This window comes from Aspergillus terreus, genomic scaffold (assembly GCF_000149615.1).
Source record: "Aspergillus terreus NIH2624 scaffold_3 genomic scaffold, whole genome shotgun sequence".
In the NCBI taxonomy this organism is placed as follows: Eukaryota; Fungi; Ascomycota; class Eurotiomycetes; order Eurotiales; family Aspergillaceae; genus Aspergillus; species Aspergillus terreus.
Window position 1 is genome coordinate 408,238 of NT_165926.1, and position 26,504 is coordinate 434,741.

The 26,504-nt window shown below is 53.7% G+C and overlaps 10 protein-coding genes across 10 annotated transcripts; 5 read left to right on the forward strand and 5 right to left on the reverse strand.

Annotated features, from left to right (window-relative positions):
- Positions 1–1,049: 1,049 nt before the first annotated feature.
- On the forward strand, positions 1,050–1,953 carry ATEG_02034 (uncharacterized protein; the record flags this gene model as incomplete). The annotated part of the gene is made up of 2 exons (XM_001211212.1): positions 1,050–1,341; positions 1,400–1,953. 2 exons carry the CDS (start codon positions 1,050–1,052, stop codon positions 1,951–1,953), a joined length of 846 nt encoding a protein of 281 aa, XP_001211212.1.
- A 1,106-nt stretch (positions 1,954–3,059) lies between these two features.
- ATEG_02035 (T6SS phospholipase effector Tle1-like catalytic domain-containing protein) lies at positions 3,060–4,604 on the reverse strand (the record flags this gene model as incomplete). Its single annotated transcript, XM_001211213.1, has 3 exons — positions 3,060–3,373; positions 3,430–4,347; positions 4,421–4,604. 3 exons carry the CDS (start codon positions 4,602–4,604, stop codon positions 3,060–3,062), a joined length of 1,416 nt encoding a protein of 471 aa, XP_001211213.1.
- Positions 4,605–5,364: 760 nt separating this feature from the next.
- Positions 5,365–9,374, forward strand: ATEG_02036 (peroxidase/cytochrome P450 family protein; the record flags this gene model as incomplete). Its single annotated transcript, XM_001211214.1, has 11 exons — positions 5,365–5,796; positions 5,852–6,016; positions 6,085–6,193; positions 6,253–6,342; positions 6,407–6,749; positions 6,807–7,593; positions 7,644–7,705; positions 7,763–8,239; positions 8,299–8,716; positions 8,778–9,008; positions 9,057–9,374. 11 exons carry the CDS (start codon positions 5,365–5,367, stop codon positions 9,372–9,374), a joined length of 3,432 nt encoding a protein of 1,143 aa, XP_001211214.1.
- A 706-nt stretch (positions 9,375–10,080) lies between these two features.
- Positions 10,081–11,091, reverse strand: ATEG_02037 (sulfotransferase family protein; the record flags this gene model as incomplete). Its single annotated transcript, XM_001211215.1, has 4 exons — positions 10,081–10,345; positions 10,402–10,703; positions 10,767–10,962; positions 11,015–11,091. The coding sequence occupies 4 exons, from the start codon at positions 11,089–11,091 to the stop codon at positions 10,081–10,083; spliced, it is 840 nt and encodes a 279-aa protein (XP_001211215.1).
- A 1,677-nt stretch (positions 11,092–12,768) lies between these two features.
- ATEG_02038 (uncharacterized protein) lies at positions 12,769–14,305 on the forward strand (the record flags this gene model as incomplete). Its single annotated transcript, XM_001211216.1, has 2 exons — positions 12,769–14,179; positions 14,274–14,305. 2 exons carry the CDS (start codon positions 12,769–12,771, stop codon positions 14,303–14,305), a joined length of 1,443 nt encoding a protein of 480 aa, XP_001211216.1.
- Positions 14,306–14,505: 200 nt separating this feature from the next.
- ATEG_02039 (WD-repeat containing protein SWD2) lies at positions 14,506–15,743 on the reverse strand (the record flags this gene model as incomplete). The annotated part of the gene is made up of 3 exons (XM_001211217.1): positions 14,506–15,290; positions 15,345–15,570; positions 15,633–15,743. The coding sequence occupies 3 exons, from the start codon at positions 15,741–15,743 to the stop codon at positions 14,506–14,508; spliced, it is 1,122 nt and encodes a 373-aa protein (XP_001211217.1).
- Positions 15,744–16,267: 524 nt separating this feature from the next.
- ATEG_02040 (putative mitochondrial oxaloacetate transporter (Oac)) lies at positions 16,268–17,382 on the forward strand (the record flags this gene model as incomplete). Its single annotated transcript, XM_001211218.1, has 5 exons — positions 16,268–16,284; positions 16,346–16,420; positions 16,476–16,605; positions 16,664–17,135; positions 17,192–17,382. The coding sequence occupies 5 exons, from the start codon at positions 16,268–16,270 to the stop codon at positions 17,380–17,382; spliced, it is 885 nt and encodes a 294-aa protein (XP_001211218.1).
- A 1,665-nt stretch (positions 17,383–19,047) lies between these two features.
- ATEG_02041 (ribonucleotide-diphosphate reductase subunit RNR2) lies at positions 19,048–20,495 on the forward strand (the record flags this gene model as incomplete). Its single annotated transcript, XM_001211219.1, has 4 exons — positions 19,048–19,077; positions 19,155–19,397; positions 19,514–19,847; positions 19,897–20,495. The coding sequence occupies 4 exons, from the start codon at positions 19,048–19,050 to the stop codon at positions 20,493–20,495; spliced, it is 1,206 nt and encodes a 401-aa protein (XP_001211219.1).
- A 1,530-nt stretch (positions 20,496–22,025) lies between these two features.
- ATEG_02042 (WD40 repeat domain-containing protein) lies at positions 22,026–25,242 on the reverse strand (the record flags this gene model as incomplete). Its single annotated transcript, XM_001211220.1, has 5 exons — positions 22,026–23,750; positions 23,803–24,430; positions 24,492–24,655; positions 24,743–24,918; positions 25,032–25,242. 5 exons carry the CDS (start codon positions 25,240–25,242, stop codon positions 22,026–22,028), a joined length of 2,904 nt encoding a protein of 967 aa, XP_001211220.1.
- A 636-nt stretch (positions 25,243–25,878) lies between these two features.
- On the reverse strand, positions 25,879–26,466 carry ATEG_02043 (2-oxo-4-hydroxy-4-carboxy-5-ureidoimidazoline decarboxylase; the record flags this gene model as incomplete). Its single annotated transcript, XM_001211221.1, has 2 exons — positions 25,879–26,014; positions 26,063–26,466. 2 exons carry the CDS (start codon positions 26,464–26,466, stop codon positions 25,879–25,881), a joined length of 540 nt encoding a protein of 179 aa, XP_001211221.1.
- Positions 26,467–26,504: the final 38 nt, after the last annotated feature.

Genomic DNA, 26,504 nt, shown 5'->3' on the forward strand with positions numbered 1-26,504 from the left:
ATGAACAGCAGGTGCCGGTCTCAGCTCGCGTGGTTATTTCTATTCTTATGAATTCTATTGTTTCAGTGAAGCCGTTTTACCAATCTACAGGTTGTGCTGGTCGGGTGTGCTTGAGATCAGGTGTCAGAAATGCAGCTACGTATTGAATGGAAGGATCTCGGCGCCACTGAGTACATCAAGCAGCTGGGTTTTCAATAATCAACACATATCCATGGTTTTGTTCTGCCATAGCACAGATGATGGTACAGTATGAGCTATGCCATCCTGCAGTAAGTTAAGAGGTTATCCAGTTCATCTGTAGACAATAGCCCAACTATGTACGGTGTATATATCGCGAAGATAGCCGACAAAACAGATGCAATTAGAGAGGACCGACAATTGAGAGACATACTTGAACTCGGTTTATTTGTCTTTCCTTAAGACTTCAGTACGGTTGCTCTACATGAGTCTTCATCTCATACTGATCGCAACAGCAATGATAAGCATATCGTGAAGACAGGGCACGGCTGTACCCGCATGGCCCGCTGCCAAGAGGCCGGACAAGGGCCGACGGAGGCTGTGAAGCGGTCGATCGTAATCCCGTCACGATGTCAAGGCATCCTTGACTCTGTGGAGAAATGGGAGATACTTCGCCATGAGCGCACTCGCGATAGGCTGGTGCAGGGGCATCCGACGAACTCACCAGGGACCGACAATAAATGCCCCCATGAGGCACGAGACCCTTCCTATACGGAGTAACTAGAAGAGAAATACGGCGAGGGCACTGTTTCAGACGGACAGCTAGTAGCTCATCCTTCGGTCGATCTTTACCGCATCTTATGCTGACTCGTTCAGCTAGTCATGGGGAGATGCTGTCCCTAACGTTCCCCTAATCACCTTACCGCAGCAGCATTGGTCGGTTTTCTAATTCGAAAAACCTGCGAGGCGCATAAGATGGAGAAAGCCCGACTTCCCTTCAGTCAACTCTTCTTTCTTCCTTGGCTTGGTGGAAGTCCTGTCAAGGGAGCCTCACGTTCACTCGGAGGGACATCCTGAAATCAGAAAACATGATGGCATTATCGTCTTCGGCCTTTTGCCGTCTCCTGTCCTTGCTGACACTAGTAGCGACGACGGCTGCTGCAGTTGACCGCAACGCAACCTGCTACTTTGTCAACGGCCAGATCGCGGACCAGGACGTGCCCTGCAACCTCTCCGCGGATGTCAGCATCTGCTGCAATAAAAACGACATCTGTCTCTCCAACGGTCTCTGCTATCTGCAGTATAGCAGCTCTCCCTCCTTCTCGAGGGGCAGTTGTACCGACCAAGACTGGTCTGGGGATTGTGCGAACGCTAAGCCATGTGGTCCGTGTGAACCCCCTCTTCTTGTCACTTCAATCACTAACGCTTCGTAACTGAACAGCGCGATGGAGCACGGGAAATGGCTATAGGGTTGTGAATGCAATTGGCAACCAATACTGCTGCGGAAGTGTTGTGAACATCACAGAGTCGACGATTGAATGCGAAAATGATCGGACATTTCAGGTCGCCAAGGGAACCGTGCTTCCCGGTGTCGCGGCGCTCGCTGATTACTCGACCAGCACGTCAACGTCGACGTCGACATCTACCAGTGGTAATAGCGGCAATGATACCAGCGCAGCTTCAGAAGGAGAATCAGATGATAACGATCAGTCAAAGCGACTGGCGATCGGACTTGGACTGGGGATTCCTCTTGGCTTGATTGCTGGCTCGGCGTTGATCTGGGCAGGATGGGAGAGGAGGCAACGGGCTGCGTTCGCCAAAGAGCTCGAACAGTTCAAAGCAAATGCCGCTGCTGGCATGGGAATGGCCGTGGCCCCCAATCCATATGGGTATGGCTATGCCCCATCAGCTCGAGCGCCGGTTGAACTGAGCCATCCTTCTGCCCCTTCGGAACTAGATTCTTCAAAAGGAAATGGGGCATCAACGACAAATTAGGGGGATGAATGACTTTGCCCGAGATAGGAGGGACTGTGTGGTATCGGGATATGTTCGTATACTTAATGACACAACTCCTCGACAAGCGATCGGGAATCGCACTTGAGAATCATTTCTCCTTACTCCACCCTTCACCTGGAGATTGCGGTTCAGCCACTGTCGCGTGTCTCGCAGGATGTCAAGTCTCTATGTGAGGCAATCATTGTCGGGCGGACGTTGACGAGTGAAGGTTGATAGAGACGATAGAAACGGTATGTAATGGAGGGTTGCAGGCATCACATAGATTAAATGAAGATGGATGCACTGAAATTACTTTGCATCGTCGAGTGATGATACTGTACTTGGGTCGTAGGGCTCTCGAGGTCACGTTTTGAGGGGAAGACCACGGACATCGCCGATACGTCTCATCAACCCCTACGACCATTCGCATCCATCTCAATAACAGCCTCCACTATCACTGTTATCCACCAGTCGTGGCCATATCTAATCGCAATGGGCATGCGACTAACAGAGGAGAATGCAACATGATAAGGGACAACGACCAGAGGACGCTTTCGATTGAGAATCGTTTGCACTCCTGGGCCATTGACGACTCGGCTGTTTTCACCCCGCTACCAACATGATTGCTGCAGCTACTCACAGCTGAGCTATTGCCATTGGCGGGTCATCAGCCACAAAGTGATGAACTGGCGTTCATGCAGACACCATCGGGGATATGCGCAGCTGGCAGACCATGCAAACTTGCATGAAGGCACCTGCTGGGGAACCTTCTTACCCACCAGCTAGACTTGACCTATCGATACTGCTGCAGGCCATGCGGAGAAGACGCCAGCTGAGGAGAACAGACTGCAGTGTGAGACAGCCATCTACGGAGCACTCCGTCTAGACATGTGGAATTCGATAACGCATCAAGGCCTAGTCCTCGACTCGGCCTTGGCTCAGACATTACTACATTTCAACGACCTAAGACGACACTATCCTTCACTTATTATTGGACCATCAGCCCTCCACACTTCCGCCCGGATGAACCTGATCGTCCCGTCCCGCGCCCACGGACCCAGCGGAACATGTCACCGCCAACCATCAGCCAGCCCAACTAATCATCATCAATCGGCTCTCTTTGCTTTTCTTTGCCCCGCAGGTGCATTTTCGCTCTCGGGTGACGGTGGCGGGCTGAGGTTCTTCCTCATGTTCTTCCACGCACCGGTGATCTTGTCCGTCGAGGGCAGGTGAGAGTTTCCTCCACCAGGCGGGGGAATTGATTCCGGGTCGAGGATGCCCGCACGGAGCATCTCGTCTACACTATGATGGATGATAGCTCCTCGGGGGATGTCGCGAGGTGCGCCCAAGTTCGGCGGCAATCGACGGGGGATCCATCTCCCCTCTTCCAGCTCCAACCGGGTGAACAGGGGGAGAATTTCTAAAAATGTCAGCGGGTGCTTGCTTCTTCCTGAAAAAGCAACGAGAAGACCATACCGAAGATCCACCAAAACAGCACCATGATGAAGCTCACCCCCCGATTAAATGCCAGCATGTCGTGTGGCTGGTTCGTCCGTCTCCGCACATCGTACGCCGTCGTGCCCGGCTCCTCTTTGCCGGGGAAGGCATTCTCCCGCTCGACCACGTCCTCCACGTTCAGGGTGTGAAAGGAGATCTTGCTTTCGGAGCCCTCGAGATGGAGCACCTCTTGCAGCATCCAATTCAGCGGGGTATCCGAGAGAAGATGGTGCTGGCCTGGGGCGAGACTCCACCCGCCGCCCACGTCAGCATGGTTTCCGGCAAACCAGACTTCCTTCAGGTCCACGGTCTTGCTCGGATCGAGCAAGAACAAGGCGGGCTTGAATTTGAGACGCCGCTCATGGATGGAAACTGCGTGACGAATGTGTCGTGCGGCGGGACTGACCAGGTACTGGTGCGACTTGCGACTGAAGGGGATCTCGAATTGCCCTACGCTGTTCACACAATCAAACAGCCCGAGGAAATGAACTTGCACCCGCGGACGACAGAAGGTGATGTGGAATTTCTTCATGTATTTGATCAACGCCTCGTCCTTGGGCGTGGGATCAGGATTCGTCCGCGCGACCTGGTAGTTGCTGAAAGTATCCCACGCAAAGCGGATCATTTCTTCGTTGCCCTGAGAGAGCAAGCCCAGTTCATGGATCATTTCAGCCAGGAACCGCGCGGTGTAGGCGCCTCTCGAGAACCCAAAAATGTAGATGTGATCCCCGGAGGTGTAATATCGCATAATAAAGCGATAGGCCGCCAGCACATGGCTCTCGAACGTTGTGCCCACACCCTGATCAACGGTCGTTATGATATTCGACTTCAGACGTCGGGTAAAGCGAAAAAATCCTGAGCTGGACGATTGACCTTCAACATAGGTCCCGATTCCCGCTGGCCAGAGGTTAGTACAGTGTGATCTGGCCAGCTGTGTAGCATCTGGCTGCTATAGATGGGGAAGACCTACGCTGGTAGTAATGATACTGGTTTGGGGTATTCTTTTCCAGCATTTGGTAGATCTTCACAATGTTGGAATCACGTTCAAACCCCTGGAATTGGTTCCCCGTGCCGTCCAGGCAGAGAACCAACTTGCGAGGACCTGATGGCGCCGCATCCATGCCAGAGACATGATTCTCCATTGCGTGCGGCATCGTTGAGGAAGAGCTTGGTCGGAGCGGACGGGACTCTGGAGAAAGAAGACGGGAGCCGAGGAAGACACTGGGAAAAAAGAAGAGAGCTGCCAAATGCCACGTCTTTTATCATCCGCATACGCAGGGCCTTGCAGGAACTAGTAGACCAAGTTCTACTAGACCATCTTTGATGACACGCTCCAACCTACCAAGAACAGCTAGTGTTGCGCCTTCAGACAGAGGCCGCATTTGTGCCCGCACCTAGGAATGTCCACCATTGGACTGCAGCCATCGGGTAGCGACGATTGCTTCACTCAGCTGCACCACGGATGGCGAGAGAGCTGGACTCGAGCCCTTGAGGGGGTGGCTGCCTGCGTCTCTGGTGGAGCTGACAATGTTTGCGGTTTGATATGGCTTGTCATCAATTGGCCAAGCATGCTGCAAGCCACACGCCATGAACTGCAATATCCTCGAAGAGCTATGGCTTCGTATCTGCTGCATGCGAGCTCATACACTCAGCTGGGAATTCAGCTCCACAGATTCAGCGGCGGCGTATCTGAAGATCAGCCAAGGCACCCAAGCCCCCCTCTTGTGGTTTTACCTGATCTGCGACTGTTGCAGGGGACTGGATATATCCCCATCGCTCTGTCCGATACCCTTGTCCTGCCTCTGAGTATATAGACTCTCGGTCTGCTGGAGTGTCACTAGCCAAACAGACCATCTCAACTCACCGCAGCTAATGGATTGCAGTGATCTTGATCCATCAGCGTCGACTGGCAAAATGTCCTCTGTCATCGTTGCTCTCGCTGTTCTCGTTCTCTCCCTCCTTTACTTGACGCTTTTCCGGAATGACCTGACACACCTGATCATTGAGAAGCTTCAATCCTTCCGAACAGGCTCGGGATGGGAATTGTCACCACGATCCAGGCTTCTCCCCAGAGCCACAAAGGCAGCTCTGTCAAGCATTACAGGAACCGGTGTCGGTATCTGGTCCCGGCTCTATGCCAGAATCTTCCACTCAGACGAGCTGGCAGAGGAGGAGGACGACGAGAAATATCAAGCTGGAGAGGCATATGGGGACCCCAAAGTGCTTGCCACCAGCCTGATCAAGGATCTCCGTGCACTTGGAGTCAAGGGCCGAAGAAGCGACCTTCGAACCCTGATCGAAATGGTGAAGAACAAGGGCAAGCCGATGGATGACCGTCAAATGCATGTGAGTTATAGAGCTTATCCAGGCCCTGTAATCCTCGGTTACTAACGATCTCTAGATGGAAAAAATTATCGCCATCGTTGCAATGCTGCCACGGACATCCAAAGCTCGACAGCGCTTGACCGGCGTTTTGATCGATCAGCTCTGGCGGAGCCTGCAGCACCCTCCTCTGTCCTACTTCGGAAATAAGTATCAGTATCGAACCCCCGATGGAAGTTACAATGTGAGTTATACCTATTTTGGTGATGATGGAGAGCTGGCCATCCCAACTGATATCGGTTGTCTCGATAGAACCCTCTCGAGCCCAATCTTGGAAAGGCGGGCAGTCCGTATGCGAGATCAATCCCCCGGATCAAGACTATGCATGGCGTGCGGCCCGACCCTGGTCTTCTGTTCGACTGTATGTCTCTTTGCTGGTTATGTTAGTGAATTCTGAATACAGTGAACTGACAATCTTAGTGCTCATGGCCCGCGATGATAGCACCTTCAAGGAAAACCCAGCCGGCATCTCTTCCATGCTGTTCTACCATGCGTCCATCATTATCCACGGTATGTTTTCCATAGAACGTTTCGTTCTTTTTGCAACATCCGTCCATGTTAACACTCGAGTTAGATATATTTCGCACCAATCGCCGTGATCCGAACATCTCGGATACCTCTTCGTACCTGGATCTCGCTCCCTTGTATGGTTCGAGCCTTGAAGACCAGCTGAAGGTCCGTACAATGGAAAAGGGCATGCTCAAGCCGGACACTTTCCATGAGAAACGACTCCTCGGACAGCCAGCCGGTGTCAATGTGATCTTAGTGATGTACAGCCGCTTCCACAACTATGTCGCGGACATGTTGCTGAAGATCAACGAAAACGGACGTTTCACTCTGCCTCCGACGAGCTCAGAGGAGGCACGAAAGAAGGCATTAGCAAAGCAGGATGAAGATCTTTTCCAGGTCGCTCGTCTGTAAGTGGCTCCCTCCGTTCCCTGACTTCAAACGGAAGCCAGACTAACCCAACTTAGTGTGGTCAATGGACTCTATGTGAACATCTCCCTCCATGACTATCTGCGCGGCTTGACCAACACACACCACTCGGCGAGCGACTGGACTCTGGATCCCCGCATCGCAGTGGGCCGAACATTTGATCCTGATGGAGTGCCACGAGGGATTGGCAACCAGATCTCAGCGGAGTTCAACCTGTTGTATCGATTCCACTCGGTCATCTCCCGGCGCGACGAGAAGTGGACCAACGAGTTCCTCAAGTCTCTCTTCCCCGACCTGAACAAGCCCCTGGACCAGCTCACGCCGCAAGAATTCATGATGGGTCTGATGCGCTACGAGCAGAGCATCGACAAGGATCCCAGTAAGCGCGAATTCGGCGGGCTCAAACGCAGCCCTGACGGAAAGTTCAACGATGCCGATCTGGTCCAAATCCTCAAGGACAGCATGGAAGACCCTGCTGGTTTGTTCGGGCCACGGAACGTCCCCAAGGCACTCCGGATGATCGAGATCGCCGGTATCATGAGTGCGAGAAAGTGGGATCTGGGGTCGTTGAATGAAATGCGCGATTTCTTCAAGCTGAAGCGGCATGCAACCTTTGAGGATATTAACCCAGACCCGGAAATCGCTGATCTCCTGCGGAAACTATATGATCACCCAGACATGGTCGAAATGTATCCCGGGATGTTCTTGGAAGATGCCAAACCCCGGTTGGATCCTGGCTGCGGTGGATGTCCTCCCTACACTGTGGGACGAGCTGTATTCAGTGATGCTGTCACGCTTGTTCGATCCGATCGGTTCCTCACTTTGGTAGGTTAGCTCTTTGATCGTCCAACATGGACTTGCTAACGGATGGTTAGGATTACACGGCGTCCAATCTGACCAACTGGGGATTCCGAGAGGTCCAACAAGATTACGATATGTGAGTACTGCTCAAGTCTGTAAGAGGGTCAACTTTCTCTAACGCATGTCCTTACAGCCTCGGAGGCTCCATGTTCCATAAACTGATCCAGCGAGCTCTGCCCGGATGGTTCCCCTACAACTCACTCCATGCAACTCAGCCAATGTTCACCCGGAAGATGAACGAACAGATTGCACGAGAAATCGGAACCATCGATCACTACAGTCTCGCAGACCCGGCGCCGCCGCCCCGGAAGATCGTCTTGACAGATTATGCTACCAACATCAAGGTTTTGAAAGATCAGGCGAGCTTCCGAGTCCCCTGGGCCCGCTATCTCAACGACATGTTCCCCGGGAAAACATACAACGATTACATGTTGGGAGGAGATGATCCAGCCAACGCGGCGCAGAAGAAGCTCGTGCATTCGATATTGTTCAGTCCAGATCAATTCCTCGACTTGTTGTCTGAGACGACCACCAAGCTGGGCAGTGAACTGCTCAAAGCCAACACCCTCTGGCTGACCAAGGATTTGCATCAAGTGGATATTATCCGAGAGTATGGCTCCTCTTTCTTTAGTTTCTGCAGTGTCTTGGTCACTGGCTAACAACCAACAGCGTGGCAATTCCGCTCAACGCAAGAATCATGGCTGACCTCTTCTGCCTCGACATGAAAACCCCCGAGAACCCAACCGGGAGTATGAATGCCGCAACGGTGTACAGGCATCTGATGAATGTCCGCATCTGGGGCTTCAACAACAACGACCCGGCTCTGATGCTGCAGCGCAGAAAATGGGCCATTGAAAGCGCCGAGGCGCTCATTGAAACCACCCGGAAGCTCGTCAACGAGCAGGCTCAGCCGGCGCAAAGTGGCGTCCTCAAGAACTTGATGACCCGCAGACAGGCCACGGGTACCTTGCGCTGGTACGGCAACAATGTCGCAAAGGAGATGATGGAGATGGGCATGTCCGCGGAGGAAGTTGCTGATATCTGCTGGCTGACCGCCATTGGGGGCGTTGGAACGCCCTCTGGAGTTGTTCGTTTCTCTTCTCTTACATACGATGCATCTGGACGTGTTCGCTGACTGCAACAACTAGGTTGCCAATGTGCTGCAGTACTACTTCCGCTATGAAAACATCGGGCATTGGGAAGAAATCCAGAAGCTCGTCACTCAACCCGATACGCCAGCGGCTGACCGCACTCTGCGTCAGTATGTCCTCGAAGCCAACCGTCTGACCAGTATGGAGTGCACTGTTCGCGTGTGCGCGCGGCCCGTCACCGTCGACGGACACGACTTCAAACCTGGCGAAGTCATCGTCAACCATCTCGTACGTTTACCACGCCTTCCGTATTCGATCTATGACTGACAACTCTAGGGACTCGCCTGCCGCGACCCTCACAACATCCCCGACGCCGATAAATTCCGGCTGGACCGGCCCGCCAGCGCTTACATCCAATGGGGCTACGGGGCTCATGAGTGTCTCGGGAAAGAAATCGCCATCACGTTTGCGGTTTCCATGATCCGCATCCTGGCCGGCTTGAAGTACCTCCGGCCCGCCCCTGGAGAGATGGGAGTCCTGAAGAGCGTCATGGCCGATGGGCGCCAGGCGTTCCTGAACGATAGCTGGTCTTGGCTCACGCAAGACCCTACCAGTAAGTCAAACATGCATGGCAAAGCAAGCGCAGTGGACTAATCCCCGATTCTCGCAGCATGGAAACTTCACTTCCAAGGCTACGGCCAAGGTGTTCATGTACCGCCGCAACCTCAGGCCGTGATCGTTCCCCTCGCACCCCCGACGCAATCTCACCCAGCCGGTGACTCTGAGGGGGAAGATGGGGCTCAGGAATCATCCGTGACGCTTGTTGACGCGGACAACGGGGTGAGCGTCTCTACGACATATTCTTGGAGACAGAGCCAACAGCATGAATATTTCGCGCAGTCTTCGTCGTCCTCGTTGCCTTCGATGCTTGACTATGATGAGGCTTATGGAAAGCATTCAGGTACCCTGCTTGATAGCTTCAACGAGATTGATAGCTAGGTGCGTTGCGGAGTGAAGGGGGCTGGGTTGAATAAAATGCTGCCAGCATAGCCGTCTTTGTGTTTCCTGCTGTGTGATTTATTTCTTTGTTGAAGGGCGAAGGGTAGGGCTGCAAGGGGGCTGATAGGCGCTGTATGAGCACAAAATAAGCGCGATCACGCCATCGCTCCGTTAACCTTAATTGCATTTAGCTATTCCATCCATTGAGTTTATTTTAGGGTAGAAGTAAATAAATACTAATGTCGACTAGAAATATCGGATGTTTGGGTACGGAACAAATGGACGTCAGGTCCGCAGATGGCAGTTATGTTTCAGTCTCCCTTGATATCTACAACTATGAAGAATTGCCCAATACTCCTTCTCACCGGAAGTATCTCCATCCCAAAAAGCCAGCGACTCCAACCGTAGTCATCACTGTGCCAAGTTTCAGCATGGCCGCCGTAACTCTCGGCTGGAGGTAGCCCTCAACGATCTTCTTGAACGTATCAGGCTCGTTACCACGGGGATATTCCTGCTCTGGGATGGGCAGTTTTAAGAACGGACAAATCTGTTCCCAGCCGAGACCATCTTCGAGCTTGACAACGAGGAGTCTATCCTTGGGCAGCTTCTGCTTGATGGTGTCGATGCTATTCGCGCATGATCAGCCCTGTCTTATGTTTCTCTGCTCGAGAAGAACACTTACTACTCCACGTAGTTCCTGGCAAGGATCTCCTCATTGTCAGGGTCTCCCGGGTTCGTCGAGTCGGAGTAGGCCCAATACATCAAGTCCGCGAGGTGCCAGAATTCCCCAAGCTCGGAGTCAACCCGCCGCAGGATGTTCATGGGGAATTTGGAACCCAGCACAATAGCTGCACCAATGGTGTTGTTGATTGATTTGGCCCATTTGACTGGGGACCGCTCGGTCACGATGAATTTAACGTCCGGATCGGCCGCATACCCCTCGAGGGCTCTCGGGCCAACGTAGCTTGGGATCTCCAGTAGGCACTATCACGCGTCAGTGTATAGTGTCCTTGGTGAAAGGCCAGAGATGCCAGCGCCATAACTCACATCGTATTCGCTCATCCACTTCTCCAGATCGGCGGTTTCATACCGCTTGATCCCCGAGAAGCGATTGTGGTGGGCCATGATGCCCTCACTAAAGACCTTCATATGGGGCTTCTTTCCCTTGTACATGACGTCGATCATGTGGTAGGGCGTATAGCCCAGCATCTCCAGTGCTTGATGGAGGCCCAAGGTACCGGTTCTGCCCGCACGGTCGTTAGTCTAGCTCTGCGCGTGAAACTGCGGCCTCTCACCTGCTGCAGCTGGCGACAATGAGCCGCATCTTTTTCTTCTCGCCTGGCTGGGCCACCGTGTCAATTGCGCGCGACATGGTTGCGGAGGGTCTGCTTCGTTGAGAAACCGCAGGACCTCCGCAGAAAGGGGGAGGGGGCGCTATTTATGTGCCTTAACATTCTAATGTCAGGGATTCTGTGCGCAGTAACTAATGGCTCGATAATGATTCATCGGGCCAGTCGGCCTGCCAGTTGATTTGGCTGATATCCTTGGAACTAGCCTTAGCGCTCCTCGGCTATGTGTTGGACGGGGACTGCACGAGATGAATACATACATATCCCGTACAGTCAATCGGGCCTCGGGGTGTGGGGTGGGTCATGCAGACCTAGAAACAGAGGAGGTGTGGGGGATATAGTATGGAAGAAACATATAGTTACATTACCTTACAACTAGATGCTCATTCTATACTTCCATCATAATAAATTATGAATTTCTGTCTAAGTTTTAAACGTATTTAAAATACAAAGGCCAGGTTCTTGTAGAAAAAGGCCAAACATGCTTCCTCCGTACCACGGTCTGACCGGCGGGTAGACGGCATGTGGACCAGCCCGTGCGTCGTCGTCGTGGTTGGGGTTGGCCGGAGAAAGTCGATAAGGCGAGTCTATACTAGTATGCATTAGCTTAATTACATCTGGACACACTCCCAGAGTGGCTGCATTATTCGGGTCGGGAGGAGCCAGAGGAGCCCGTCGAGACCTGTTGCACTGCCAAGGGCCCATGTCATGTAGGCTTCCACTTGACCATGCGATGCGCAGATAATGGTGAGCGTGGGACTATGCAGACATGGGTGAGATATATCACGGTCAGGCATAACGCATTTCATGCTGATCAGTCTACGTAGTATGCAACTATCCGTATGGCTGTAACGGGTTGGGGCCAAAGCACAGACTAGCTCAGGGGCCGTTAACTAGTCCGTGTGCTCTTCTTGCACTAGCTGGTGGGTTCGGGCTATGGTCCTCGGCTAATAGCAGTCTGACTGTCAGTTCTGTGTGATGCGAAGTAGGGTGTCTATGCAGTGTCGACGCAGTTCTGGAGGAGAAGTATTATACAGAGTGCATAAAGAACGGGTAGTTGCACCGAAGGTGTCAATTCCCAAGCAGTCTTGATCGAAATCAGGTAGTATTATCCATACAATCATCTCAACAGTTTTCTAGGTAGCTTGCATTTAGTCCAGTTTAGTTTGCTATTATTAACATAATGCGTCGTGGCATGGGAGCTCCACGGCGACTTTCCATCTTCATCCACTTTCGGCCTATAGTGGAAGTAAACCACTTGATAATGAGAAGACAGCCACAGACTGGACGCTACAATTCACAAGGCATGATGACTCTGATGCGTTAAATGTCTGTATGTGAAGTGTTTTCTATTGTTTATAGAAATCTGGCGGTCATCCATGGTTCGGTGCTATCCGAGATCTATATATGTGAAGATTTTATGAGCAATAAGTTATAACACATACACTGATGGGATAACCAAAAGCACTACACATTATCAGTATTTCCAGGTAGACCAATCATAAATCTCAATCATTCAATTCAATTCACTGAATTATGTACCCAGTCCCAATCTATTGACCCTACTTGACTCATAGTTAACTAGACACGGAGATGCGCTGACTCATCCACCCAGAAGCTCAACTCGATTTCACTCTTTCTCAGTATGCTCTTCTCGAACAACCATCACCACTTCCTCTTCCTCGTCCCTGACACCAAAAATGTCTACGACCGACCCCAAAGACCACGACCATGTATCCTCCTTCCCCGATCCCGCCCCTGAGTCCAGCCGAGACCTCGCCGCCTCCCTCGTGACCCGCTGTCACACTCTCATCGCCGAACTAGACGCCTTCCAGTCCCTCCTCGCAGAGACGCAGCGCAACCCCCAAATCGTGGAGATCCGTTCGCTGCGCTCCAACGCTGTCTCGGAATTGCGCACGCTCGAGAAGCTCGCCGACAAGATCGATGCGTCTGCCGCTGCCAAGGCCGAGGCCGACGACAATGATCTCCCGGACGACACACAACAGCGATTGATGCACGCGCTGCGGTCGTCCAATCTCCCATTCTACGAGGCGGTGTGGACGATAGCCAAGCGCACGTGCACAGGGCTGGTGGCCTTCGGGAAGCGGTTCTACTGGGACGGCGTTGACGGCGGGTGGGAGGAGGGGGGCAAGAAGCGGCCCAACAAGGATAAGCGGCGGAGTGTCTTTGTGGACATTGTCGCGGATGACGGGGAAGAGTGGGTCAAGGTGTCTACGATCTCGGAGACGCGGTTGTTGTTTGAGATGGCCAAGAAGGGGTGGGAGGGGGAGTCGGAGGCGGGCTCGGAGGAGGAGCGGGTAGTGTTGAGGAATTACGACGATGATCGTAGTATGGACTCTGATGAGGATGACGACGATGAGGTGGAGCTGGTCAAGTTGGCCATCGACATGCGCAAATCTGCCGACAAGACCAGGGTCAGATATAGACATCCTCGGCTACGATTTGTGATCCCCAAGGTGGAGGAGGGCGAGAATCCGGACATTGATGATCTATTGAAGGTAATAAGAGGCTATGGCATCACGCTGGAATGTGGCGGGGCTGCTGCTAGCTCAAAGCCCGCAGGTCATACCCTGGAGGAGGACCTGCGTCGGCTTCTGCCCAAACCGTTCAAACGATTCACCCCTACGTTAAATGTGGACTGTACACTGCTCCTCGCGATGGTCTCCGATGTGTCCCATATTAAAAACATAACGCCGACCCCGGGCTTGCACAAAGCCATTGTGCGACAAATGGAGGTCGAGCAAGAACGTCCGCTGCTGACCAAGGAACTCTGGCCAGCAATGGTCGGCCATGAGCTGGTGTGTACCGGAGAGGCGGCCAGGCGAATGCGTGAAATTGTCGATACCATTGGTACCGAGTCTGAAAAAGCACGGACGAAGATTCTAATGGGTGACCCCCCGTTTGACGAACTGGAAAGAGAGTCTGTCATCCAGAAGTTCCAGGAACTCTCTAACTACCAAATTCCGTCGCAGTGGAGGATCCCGGTCAAGGTTGTCGAATCTCAAGCGATAATTGATTCCGCCAAAACCAGGGGAGTTTTTCCTCCAGTATCAGAGCGGATAACGGATATCCTGTCCGATATCAATTATAGTGTGTTCATGTATGGATGGGCCACCAACATGATGACAATATCGAGCAATCGCACCGTGGTGAAGCAGATCGAAAATATGGTTGAAAAACACAGAGATGGCGACGAAAATCTGGAGGGTCCCCTGATTTGGGTCTGCGATACAGCCAGGAGTTTGATTGGCAAAGAAAAAGGCCGGAAAAACTAGTTCCTTGTCCGTTAGACCATGCATAGATTAATGTATAGAGTCGACGCGTCTCTGGGTATTCCCCATGTGGTTGGTTCGAGGTAGATCGGAAGATTTGGCTAGATAAGTCGTGCCACCCGCAAGTGTGACAGAGATCACAATTTATCCTTGCTTCTCGGAGCTCTTGGAGCTGTCCTCCGGAAGCCAAAAGACAGTCTCCTTATCGGCAGTAGCAAACATGTTGTATCTCGGGTTGTACTCCACGACTGCTGTGCGACCACGATGCGGTAATTTGCACATGGGCTGTAAGGTGCCGTTCGGGTCCGGGGCCTGCTGTAGATCCCATACGAGGACGTCCGGGTGATCTCCAGAGCCACCGATGACATATCGTCCGTCGGGTGAAAAGCAGGCATCGCCCTGACCGAGCGGCTTTCCGGTCGTCGATACGGGGGCCGCTCTACCGGGAGACCCATTCCGGCCAACTAGAAAAGTTTTCACATTTCCTTCGAAAGCATCGAGAACAAAGTGTCCATGATAATCCGTCCCCACGAGCAAGTACTTTCCATCATTGGAAAACTCCAGTCGAGTCCAGGCTCTTCCCCTGGTGGAAGGAGTGTATTTTTCTTCGTACGGCGCAAGGTCAAACGTGGAGAATGGGGCTTTGTCGTAGTTACGGAAGTCGTAGAGAAGAACGGAAGATGTCGACTGGGAGGCAATGGCAATGACCGAGGCGGAGGGGTCAAATGCCACTAAGTAAGGGGTGGAGAGATTCAATTTCCCTTGCGCGTTTCTTGAACCAAGGTCCCACAGCGCAACCGTATCGTCCTTGGAACAGGAAATGAACGAGTCGGTGCCGGGTGATAGAGCCAAACATGTCACCTTGTCTGTGTGTCCCGAGAAGTAACGGATGTATCCTTCATTGTGAAGGTCCAGAAGACGTAACGAATCTTGCTCTGGTTAGAGTGATGCTGAAATATGCAGGACCAATATGTAAGGCATACCATCTACTTTGGTGCTTGCATGAAGAACTTGGCGCGAGTGATGGGTGAACCTGGCCAAGTGCGCACCGTATTTCTTGCTAGGAACCGACTTGGTAGATCTGCCTTCCTTGATATCATAGATCTGGATCGTGTCGTCGTCACCTGACGACACCAAGTAATCGCCCTGATCGTCGAAATCCAACGAGGTCACATAGCTAGAGCTGTCCTGCTTGGGCGCTTTGAATGCCTGGAGGAACACAATGATCAGCTCGGTCAATGGTGCTGCTGGTAGACAGAATAAATACAGACCTTTGTCGGACGAAAGCTGCGAATGATATCGGAAACTTTCTGCGTTGGAGGAGGCGTTGGCTGCGCTTGTTGCGGTGCCTGCGGCGGAGGCTGTTGCTGTCCCTCCGCCATGGTGTATGATGTGAAATTGATTTGAGGTCGTTGACTAACAGATAAAGTCCACAGCGCGCCAAACGCAGGCCGGCAAAAAGACGTCCGCAGTGAGTGTCAATACCCAGTCAGATCCCGTTGACGAAGCTGTTGGAGAAGCTCGCGATCTTCCCCAGAAATTCGACGCGTTGGAGATGGGAAATGTTTTTCCGCCCCGGCGGTTAGCATCGGTGGCGGTGCTGACTGATCGGGCCCGATGGTCGGAGAGGCGGCGCTGGAGCCACGCCGATGCCCAATCATCGCCCCCGGAATCCAATCGTTCGCCGCGGCCCCCATCAGTAAGACCGGAACAGCGTGGAAAATCGATCTCTGCTGCTTACACCAATCTTCCTGTCAGCTGAAGCCTACTTTCTGCGGAGCGTTGCTTGGCTTTCGCGGTCTCCAGTTCTCTCTGCAACGCGACCATTCTTGGCCGTCTGGATAACCCTTTCGTCCACGTGCAGACAAAGTTTGTGCTCCGTTAACGGCGGCAATTTTTAAGAACCATGGCCACGACGACAGGGTAAGATGCGCCTTCCGGCTTCAGACATCGGATCGCGCTGACGCTATGTCCATATCTATAGGGCTTTCATTGCAGGAGGCATAGCCGCCTGTGGTGCGGTGACTGTGACGCACAGCTTCGAGACTGTCAAGATTAGGTATGGTCAACATGCCCTTGGGGTGGAATGCGAATCTGATCGGGATCGAATGCAGGCTGCAGTTGCAGGGAGAGCTGCAATCGAAGGGCGATGCGGTCAAGAAATACCGGGGTGTCTTTCACGGCGTGAAAGTCATTCTACAGAACGAAGGTCCCCGTGGGTTGTTCCGGGGAATCGACTCTGCTGTATGTTGAGAAGAAGTTGCCGCGGGTCCGTTCGAGGCGCTAACACTATGCGACGCAGTATATCTACCAGATTCTTCTCAACGGATGCCGTCTTGGCTTTTACGAGCCCTTGCGCAAGGGAATCACGACGACCGTCTACAACGATCCGAACGTCCAGTCGCTCGGCATTAATGTCTTCTCCGGTGCCGCGTCCGGTATCATTGGTGCAGCATGCGCCTCTCCATTCTTCCTCGTGAAAACCCGCCTCCAGTCGTATTCTCCTTTCCTTCCCGTCGGCACACAGCACCAGTACCGCAACTCGTTCGACGGCCTGCGCCAGATCTATACCTCTGAAGGAGCTCGTGGCTTGTACCGTGGTGTGAATGCGGCGATGGTCCGCACGGGTTTCGGTAGCTCCGTCCAGCTGCCGACGTACTTTTTCGCGAAGCGTCGTTTGGTCAAGCACCTCGGCATGGAGGAAGGTCCAGCTCTTCATCTGGCTAGCAGCACGGCATCTGGATTCGTCGTTTGCTGTGTGATGCACCCTCCGGGTATGTTTCATGACATCTTTAGACTGTAGGTCGGACCGACTGACTTTGTACCACAGACACGATTATGTCCCGCATGTACAACCAAACCGGTAATCTCTACAAGAGCGCTTTCGATTGTCTTGCGCAGACAGTTCGCACGGAAGGTATCCTTGCGATTTATAAGGGCTACTTCGCCCATCTGGCCCGCATTTTGCCCCATACTGCAAGTGCCCATTCGTACCGACGTTCTGCACTGGATGGAAGCTGACGACTTAACAGATCCTGACCCTTACGCTGGCCGAGCAGACTAACAAGCTGATGCGTCAGTTCGAGGACCGGTGGCTCCCGGAGTCCCTGAAGGAGGTGCTGTGAAGAGTTCGTGTTCTGCGCAAGATAGGGCAATAGAGAAGGGCGATTTTGGCATGGCTGAGGGGCTCTGGCTCCGCGGGTCTATATTAGAGGCGTTAAATCTTTGGTGTCGATCCACCGTATCTTTGTACATATGAACCTACGGGAGTAGGAATCTGATAGACTTGAGAATATACTAACGGTTATGTGAGGTCCTGTCTGAAACGCGTGCGAAAGGGTGGTATGCAGGGTCTGCCGTAGAATGCGCTTCGTCGACGGTGCTGGGATTATCCAACATGGTTGGACTCGTTGCTGGCTCACCATCGAGAGGCATCGATCAACCGCATCATTCTTGAAGCTGTCCCGAACGATGGCTTGGCAACAGTTAAAATGCTCAACCTTGATCTCGCATATTTCACCCTAGATGGCAAATTTAAGAAAAGTTTCAAGATGAGCTCGATCCTTTTTCTTTTTGGGTTTAGGGGATCTCCAAGACTGGCTTTCAGTGGGTATGACAGACGCGTCCAGACATCTTATTGAACGCGTCGTTTGGTCATGCTTATAAAGAAATCGAACTCTTTCTTGCCCCTTCTGTTTGTTTACTCTCTCCAGACCCACTCAGGCTGCTTTGAGAGACAGATCCGACGGTAAGGGCAGCCCAATTAAACCCTTGGATACCCGTAAATCCGAGAGAATGGCGGCTGGAGCTGCCAATCATGCAAGGAGCCCACCCGCGTCGCGCTCAGCTGTTCGCACGAAACCCTGTTCCGTCGGGATTGGGTTGGCTTATTAAGGAGCATTTAACCTGAGCTGAAGACGCCGACCGGCGTCGATTGGTCTAAGTGGAGACGAGGCTGTGGGGAGTCATGGTCGTGTGTGATGATGATGACGTCTGAGAGTGAGGACTAAGCGCGTGGAGGCCCGACTGGGCCGGGAGACCACAACAGCACGACAGCTGGTGGGAGCCATTCCATATGACCGACGCTACGAGGGGGAGGGAAAGTATCTTTAGATGTACCAAGATACCATGCAGCTTATTTTGTGTGCTACAGAAAACTATCGACATGCGTCCAATAATACCTGTTTGGGAAGCGCGATCAGATCGATCAGATAAGATACGGACGCGACTCTGCATACACAAACATGTATGCGTCTTCAGACTGGGGTCACTAACCAAAACCAGAAGGTATGTGGAGATCCGGGCATATCGGACATACCGGATAGCAAGATCAGGAGTGGTCTGACCTTTTGTGTGGATGGATTTGCTCCATTCTCTGTGTCATACCGGTCTCCGGATGTTGACACCAAAAAAACTCCCCTGCAGGAACGACGCGCTCTGCCGGAACATCCATTGTTCCGCCAGCCACTCGACACGCCAAGTCACGTGCGACGTGACTTAGCCCGTCGCGCTAACGATCACGCTCCTCGTCCCGTCGCAGGTATTTCTGTCCGCTGTTCCTCCTCATCCCAGCACTTTTTTTCTTCATCCCATCCTCTCAACTTGACTCGGTCGACCAATTCTCGTGTCTGTGTGTTCAATCTCTTGTATTCTTTCTTCCACACATTATCCCAGACACTTGCCACTATGTCTGCCCGAGTCACTCCCTCCAAGCAGGTACGTGATGTCACGTCTCGCCTCCCATCCGAGACGCGTCGTGGGCGTCCAACGAGCTAATTGACCTGTTTGCATAGGCTGCTTCCTCGCTGGAGAACCTCAAGATGAGCGACTCGCCTGTCAAGAAGCTCAACTTCGATACCACGGGCAAGGAGAACGCGCCGTCGACCGTGCCTGTCGACGCGCCCACCAAGGTCGTTGCCGAAAAGCCCGCTGAGGCTCTCAAGGTTGCGCCTGGTATCAAGGAGATGGAGGCCAATGAGCCTCTGCTCCAGGAGAACCCCCACCGTTTCGTTCTCTTCCCCATCAAGTACCACGAGGTGAGTGAGAAACACGTCGGTCACGCGTCACGCGTAAAGTGGAATTTTCCCATAGGGTCTTGACCGCCCTGCAACAGCACCACCAGCCATGCTAACGCGTTCGTCTTAAACAACAGATCTGGCAAATGTACAAGAAGGCCGAGGCCTCTTTCTGGACCGCCGAAGAAATTGATCTCTCCAAGGATCTGCACGACTGGAACAACCGCCTCAACGAGGATGAGCGCTACTTTATCTCCCATGTTCTCGCGTTCTTCGCTGCCTCCGACGGTATCGTCAACGAGAACCTCGTCGAGCGTTTCAGCGGCGAAGTTCAGATCCCCGAGGCCCGTTGCTTCTACGGTTTCCAGATCATGATCGAGAACATCCACTCCGAGACCTACTCCCTCCTCATTGACACCTACATCAAGGAGCCCAAGCAGCGCACCTACCTCTTCGATGCCATCGATAACAGTACGTTCCCAGTCGCCATTCTGTGACTCCCTTGCTAATGTTACCCAAGTTCCCTGCATTGCCAAGAAGGCCGATTGGGCCATCAAGTGGATCCAGGATCAAGAGTCGACCTTCGGCCAGCGTCTTGTGGCCTTCGCCGCTGTCGAGGGTATCTTCTTCTCTGGCTCTTTCGCCTCCATCTTCTGGCTGAAGAAGCGTGGTCTCATGCCCGGTCTCACTTTCTCCAACGAGCTGATCTCTCGTGACGAGGGCCTTCACACTGACTTTGCTTGCCTGCTGTTCTCTCACCTAAACAACCGCCCGAGCAAGCAGGTTGTTGAGGACATCATCGTGGAGGCTGTCGCGATTGAGAAGGAGTTCCTCACGGATGCTCTGCCCGTCGCTCTGCTGGGCATGAACTCCAAGCTGATGTGCCAGTACATCGAGTTCGTTGCGGACCGTCTCCTGGTTGCTCTTGGTAACAACAAGTACTTCCACTCCACCAACCCGTTCGACTTCATGGAGTCGATCTCCCTGGCTGGCAAGACCAACTTCTTCGAGAAGCGCGTTGGTGACTACCAGAAGGCTGGTGTGATGGCTAGCACCAAGAAGGAAGCCAAGGAGGAGACGAGCAACGACGGTGGCCTCAACTTCGATGAGGACTTTTAAACTGATGCTAAACGATTATACCCGACTGCGTGCCATCTAATACCCGGCACGTTTCATCCGAAGCGAGCTAATCTTTCTCCCACTCTTTCTTTGGTCTTGCTTTGTTACTGATTTATGAGTTATTTGAGGTATGCGCATGGGACTGGCGTTGAACGGCGGAATTGTTATTTGATGTATTGTCCGACCAGCAGGCATTCCACTTGTGGCATGGATTGGTGAGTTGGGCTGTATTTAAAGGAATAGGATATCACTGTGTACATTTGATGTTGGATATTTCCTAGTTATTTAGACTAGTGTTGAATAAAATGTTGCACTAGACAACCGAATCCATTTTGTATTTACAATGCATACATCGTTAGCATGAAGTGGCCTTCAGTGTGTTGGAGCGCCCGAGGTGCGGTAGCCACTCATCAACACTGCGTTCAATGGCGCATGCGGTCATGATCCGGTTGACCGCTGCCGTGCTTCCACCAGGATCAAGCCGAGTAGAAGAATCGTGTCTCGCCACAAGATCGGGGTCCATGTCGGTGCATGATCAATCACCGAGACCGACAAACTCCCTTATCAAACAAAACCCAGTCACAATCCTAGTCACCGTTACCGCTTCCCTTTCCCCCCTTTCTTCTTCGACTTTCCTCCCTTCGCCGACGCATTCGTCGTCGCCGCGGGAGCAGCAGCAGGAGCCGCCGCGGTACTCGTCTCCTCCGCCGCATCCACCATCTCGACGTCCGCCGCGGGGACGGGCGCAGCACCCGACAACCCCAGACTGGCGACGTCAGCACCAGCAGCCAGCTTGCCCAGCGAGGTAATCAGCCGACCGACCTCGGCGGCCTTGTTGGTGCGATACTGGAGACAGATGCCCGAGGTTGGGTTGAAGGTTTTGAGTGTGAGCGATGCGACGGGGGTGGATGGTGTGGGCGTCGTGGATGTTGGGGCGGGCTGGGTGTCGGCAGGTTTGGAGGATTTGGAGGGTCGGGGGAAGTGGTATTTTGTTGTGATTCGTGTCTGTATTTGTTCTTCTTAGTATCGTATCTTATAGGGTTTTGGGATTGAGGTTGTGGTGGCGACAGGACAGGACGTACGGTTTCCGGGTAGGCTTGGAGGAGGAGGGCGGATTGTTCCAGGTAGGCCTGGGAGGTTGGGAGGTACGGCATTTTGGGGTCTGTGTTGTCGATGCCGACGGATTAGGTGGTGGTGATGGTGGAGGAAGATGTTGGAGGTGTGGTCTGGAGGGAGCTGTGGTGGAAGTTGGGCTTGGCAGTCGGAGTATCTACGGCGGACCGCATGGTGGGTTCCTTCCATGCTAGGCAGCCGTATCCCTTCTCTCGCTCACACATCTTCCTCTTAATCGAACTCATGAACACGTCTATCATTGTCTCGTACATAGTGCCAGGTCTGAGGTACTATACATCCATCAATATACAAATGCCGTCATCCGCGCATATACCCATCCATCCATCATATGTACCAATCGTCACTCGTCGTTAACCAAAACCAAAATATGTGAGGATAAAGCGACTATACAACAAATCAACTAATCGGACGATTACACCGCACGCAGACCAGCCTCTGTTTCCCGTTCCGCGCCTTGGTCGCGCGGAAATTCGTGCCGCCGCAGTTCTCGCAGCGGAGGACATCCTCCTCGCCTTCGCCGGTCGACGAAGTGTAGTCGCTGCTGAGCACACTCATCCCGCTGTTACTGATCCTCCGATCGGGTTCCGGCACGGACAGACGGTTGGGACTCAACGGGCTGGGAGACTTGCGCTGCGTTGCGGCGAGAGCGTCGCGCGTGATCTTGTTATAAAACGCATAGCTTTGGTCGCCCTGCAGCCACAGCGGATTATCCTTGTGCTGTGATGCGTTCGTAGCCGCCCAGGCCGACGCGGACTGCGGCAGCTTGGACTCGTCCTCGGCGGGTTTGTCCTGCGGCGCACCGTTGGCGCCGGTCGCGTCGACGCTGGACCGGCCGCTCTCCAGCGACCGCTTATAGTCGATGCTGGTCTTGTACGGGGTGGCAGGTGGGGAGGTGGTGAATGCGGAGCGGGTCTCGGCGCCCCGACCCGGGCTGGAGTATCGCGAGAGGGAGAAGCGATGCGGCGACGGGGTGCGGGTGCGGCTGCCGCTATGGGAGACGTCGCGATGGTGGCCGATGACCGAGTTGCGCCACGAGATGATCCGCTCCGATGGCGTCTTGTGCGAGGACTCTCGGCCGATGGATGACGCGATGCTGTGGCGGGCTGAGTTCGTGCGACGGAGCAGCTTGCGCGAGATCGTCGAGTGCGTATCCCAGGACTCGTACCGACGTTTCTGGTACGCGCAATCCTGGCGCAGGACCTTGATGCGTCCCGAGTAGTCCGCGACGATGATGATGTTGCCGTCGGGATGTGTCGAGCGGGAGAGGTAAGTCGGAGACTCATGTGCTAGTTTGCTGACCGTGGAGTTGCGCGTTCGGCTTCCGTTCTCTTTCGCGCCCTCTGCTTGGCTTCCAAGCATCACCGGCGGTGGGTTGCAGATGTCATATATCGGGTCTTCAGAGAATCCGAGGATCTGCTTGGTCCTCGACGGAGCCATGATGGCTGCGGTCACCATCGCGGATTGGGTGTCTAGGATCTCCACGGCACGCTTGTCGGAGTCCTTCTCAACTGGGCTCGTCGGCCACAGATAGGTCCGACGATCTTCACTGCCGCAGACAATGTGTTTCCCGTCGTCGCTGAAAGACGCGCGGATCTGGCTGCAGGTGTTCTCGTTGCCACGGAATTTGGCCTCCAAGGTCCGATCGCGGAAGTTGTACATGCGAATGCGGGAGTCGTTGCTGGTGATGAGCAGCTTCACCTCGCCGTGTGTGTCGCCACAAGGGAAAGACATGGTGTCGATGCCGGTAATTTTGCTACCTTTTGCGTTGCGACCACGCGCCGAACGGACATGGATCTGCGCGATCGCCTTCAGTCCGTCGGTTTCATAGATGTTGCACATTCCATTCAGGCACCCGGCGATCGAGTGCCGGCCGTCCGGAGTGAACGCAACCGCAGTGATCATATCAGGTGCAGTCGCGACGAAGGCCACACTCTTATCGGGGATACTCCATAGGCGGAGCTTCGTGTCAAGGGACCCAGCGAGGAAGAAGCGATCGTCGCGCGGGTGAAACTGGATCGACGTGACGAAATCGCTGTGTTTAAAGCAGCAGAGACACTCGGGCCGAGTGACGTGCCACAGCCGAACGGTCTTATCCATGGACGAGGACAAAAGGAAGTTGTTCTGTGCACCCCGTCAGACTGATATTCCAGCAACATCCAGCTCCAGCCCTTACCTTACTCCAGCTCAGGTCCAGGATGCTTCCCGTGTGGCCTTCATACACTTGGATCGGTTTCTGTTTCAACACGGGCGCTTTTAACTGGGGCAGCGCGTCGTCATCATGGCCCTCAGGCTCTGTTTCGTTTCGGTCTTCTGGTGACGAGATTACAGCCCAGACACGGACCTTGCCGTCCTGCCCGGCCGCAGCGAGATATTTGCCATCCTTGGAGAAAACCAGCGCCCACACGGCTTTCCCGGCTTTTGATGTACTGTGATCGCCTGCAGATGAAGCAGCGCCGTCCTTGTCCGACTGATCTAAGGCGTTTTCCGCGCCCTCCAACTCCTGCGCCACGAAAGTCCGGTGGAACGTCTTTTCCTTCTTGTACTGGGCGCGCACGCGGATATACTTGGGCGGGCGGGGAAAGCGAGGAAAGAACCCTATCGGTTGCGAGGAGGCATCTGGATCCATCCGGGTGGTCTCCGGTTCTGAGACATCGTCTTCGTCGAGAATCTGGTCCTTTTTCTTTCCGGGAATGATGCGACTGAGAAAGGAGACACCTTTTCTGTGCGTTGCAAGGAATTTATGGTCAGTGTCTTCTGATGTTCGCAAGGGAATGGGGGCCAGAGCGGATACGCCGGGTACGCTAACAGATCGCGAGGATCCTGAACGGTCCGTTCATGTCTGATTCGCGCGTAAGGACTTACTTCTTCTCTCTGGAGGGCTTTTTCTGTAGCACAGCATCTCCCCGAATCGAAGGCTGATCGAGTGAGGCGCGATTATCGAATCCGCCCGCTTCCGCCTCGTATGACGCTCTCCCGAGGAGCTTTAGGGGGATAGACTTTGCGGTATTGGTGCGTTTGATGATGTGCTGTTGGAGGGGTCACGAGCGGTCAATCACCTGGAAACCGGGGCCACGTATGATGGCCTAAGACGGGGCGTGAGAGAGTTTGCTTACTTGCGACAGCGGGTCGATGGCGCTGGAATCGGCGCTGGCCTCGACGACCGTCGGCGACGAGGTCGAATTCCGGCCGACGGGCCCGGCGCCATTCGTCGGTCGCGGCGACTGTGAACTCTTCTTCGCATCTGGGTAGTTTCCGCTGGAGCCGGAGGCGACATCCGAGGCGACAGAGCCTATCATGCGGGATCAGCACGCGATACGGCGCAAAACCGACCGAATCAGAACACGAGGTACAGGGACAATATCCGCGGAGTTGGCAGGAAGATCAACAGGGCCGGAAGCGTACCGATAGGAAATGATTGGGAGGTGTGCAGAAGACCGGGATTGGGACTGAGGTCGTCCTTGTTTGGGCTGTTGTCGGAGTCGATGGCGATGGGACGGCTGGGAGAGGAAATGGAAGTAGTGACGATCGCGGGGAGGGTCGCTGGCCGCGATCCTCCTCCGTCTCCTCCAGCGTCTGCGTCGCGACCATCAGTCGCCTTCGAACCCTCCGCCATGCTGTAGTCGCGCAGAGCGGCGCATGTGGATTGAATGCGCGGAGGGAGGGGAGGAAGAGACAGAAGGGAACGAAGGGAAATGAACGGGAAAAGACAGAGATGAGATAAGATCGGTCCGTCCGGGATAGTTTAGACGAGGAATTAATTGGATCCGGTTGTAGTATGGTTAGTACATTTTGTGACTATTATTATTATGATTAAAGAAGCCGGTGGAAGAAAAACGGCACGATCCGGATGATCTCATGACATCAATTCATCCGAAATTCAGGGTCTTTCGACGGGTACAGACGGGATGTCTTATATTTCTCGTCGCTATTGTTGGCGACGTAATAATGCTTGGTTCATGCAAGTCATCTTGGCATAACCAAGGGGATTCATGCGTTATTTTAAGAAATTAAGGAGCATAGGAGCATACATAAGGTGCATAAGGACCCTTCATTTCGGGTGCCCCGGTATACCGCATTGGGTCGCTTTTGGTACTCTCTATAATCCCATCATGATCATTATAGGCATCTCTCTCTCTCTCTCTCTCTCTCTTAAATCTTCGGCGACTCGCCTTCTAGCTTACTGGCCCTGTCTTTGGCAATATCACACATGGCCTGGCGTGCCGCGGGTTCCGGAGATTAGCATTGTCCATCAAACGGACGAGACCGTCGTAGTCAGAGTACCCACCTGGATGGCTTCCTGCACTTCCCGTTCATAGTCGCCGCGATCAATGCGCTGTCGCATCTCCACCATAATCACTTCACGGCTGCGCCCGTTGACAAACGTTCTGCGCATATCAGCACCAACCAGATAGATAGGTAGTTGTAGGACCTACACAAATCGCAACCCGGGAAACTTCTCTTCGTATTCCGCATTCAACAACCGCAGTTTCTCCCCCAATTCCTCCGCGCCCTGGTTCAGCTGTGCCTGTTCCTTTTTGCTCAACTCACTGAGATGTTCGGGTTGCGACGCCACCTTGGGCCGGCCCAGGCGCGGATGCGATCCCAACATGCCCACTAGCGCAGCGCGGTCCTGGGGCGAATCCGGCGAGGCGAGGGCGGACATGCGGGCGCCCACGGCGTCGATCAGACTCGGGTAGGAGACGAAGGTCTGGTCGGCCAGGACGGGGGCCATCATGGCGTGTAGTTCGGGGGACGGTTCGAAGAGGGTGTCCAGCACCTGGAACCGCTGTTCCTGGGGGAGGGAGGGAAGGGAGGAGACGGGGGGAAGGGTCGGCATGTCGGATGGTCGTGAGGGGGGCAGGAATTGGTGTATGG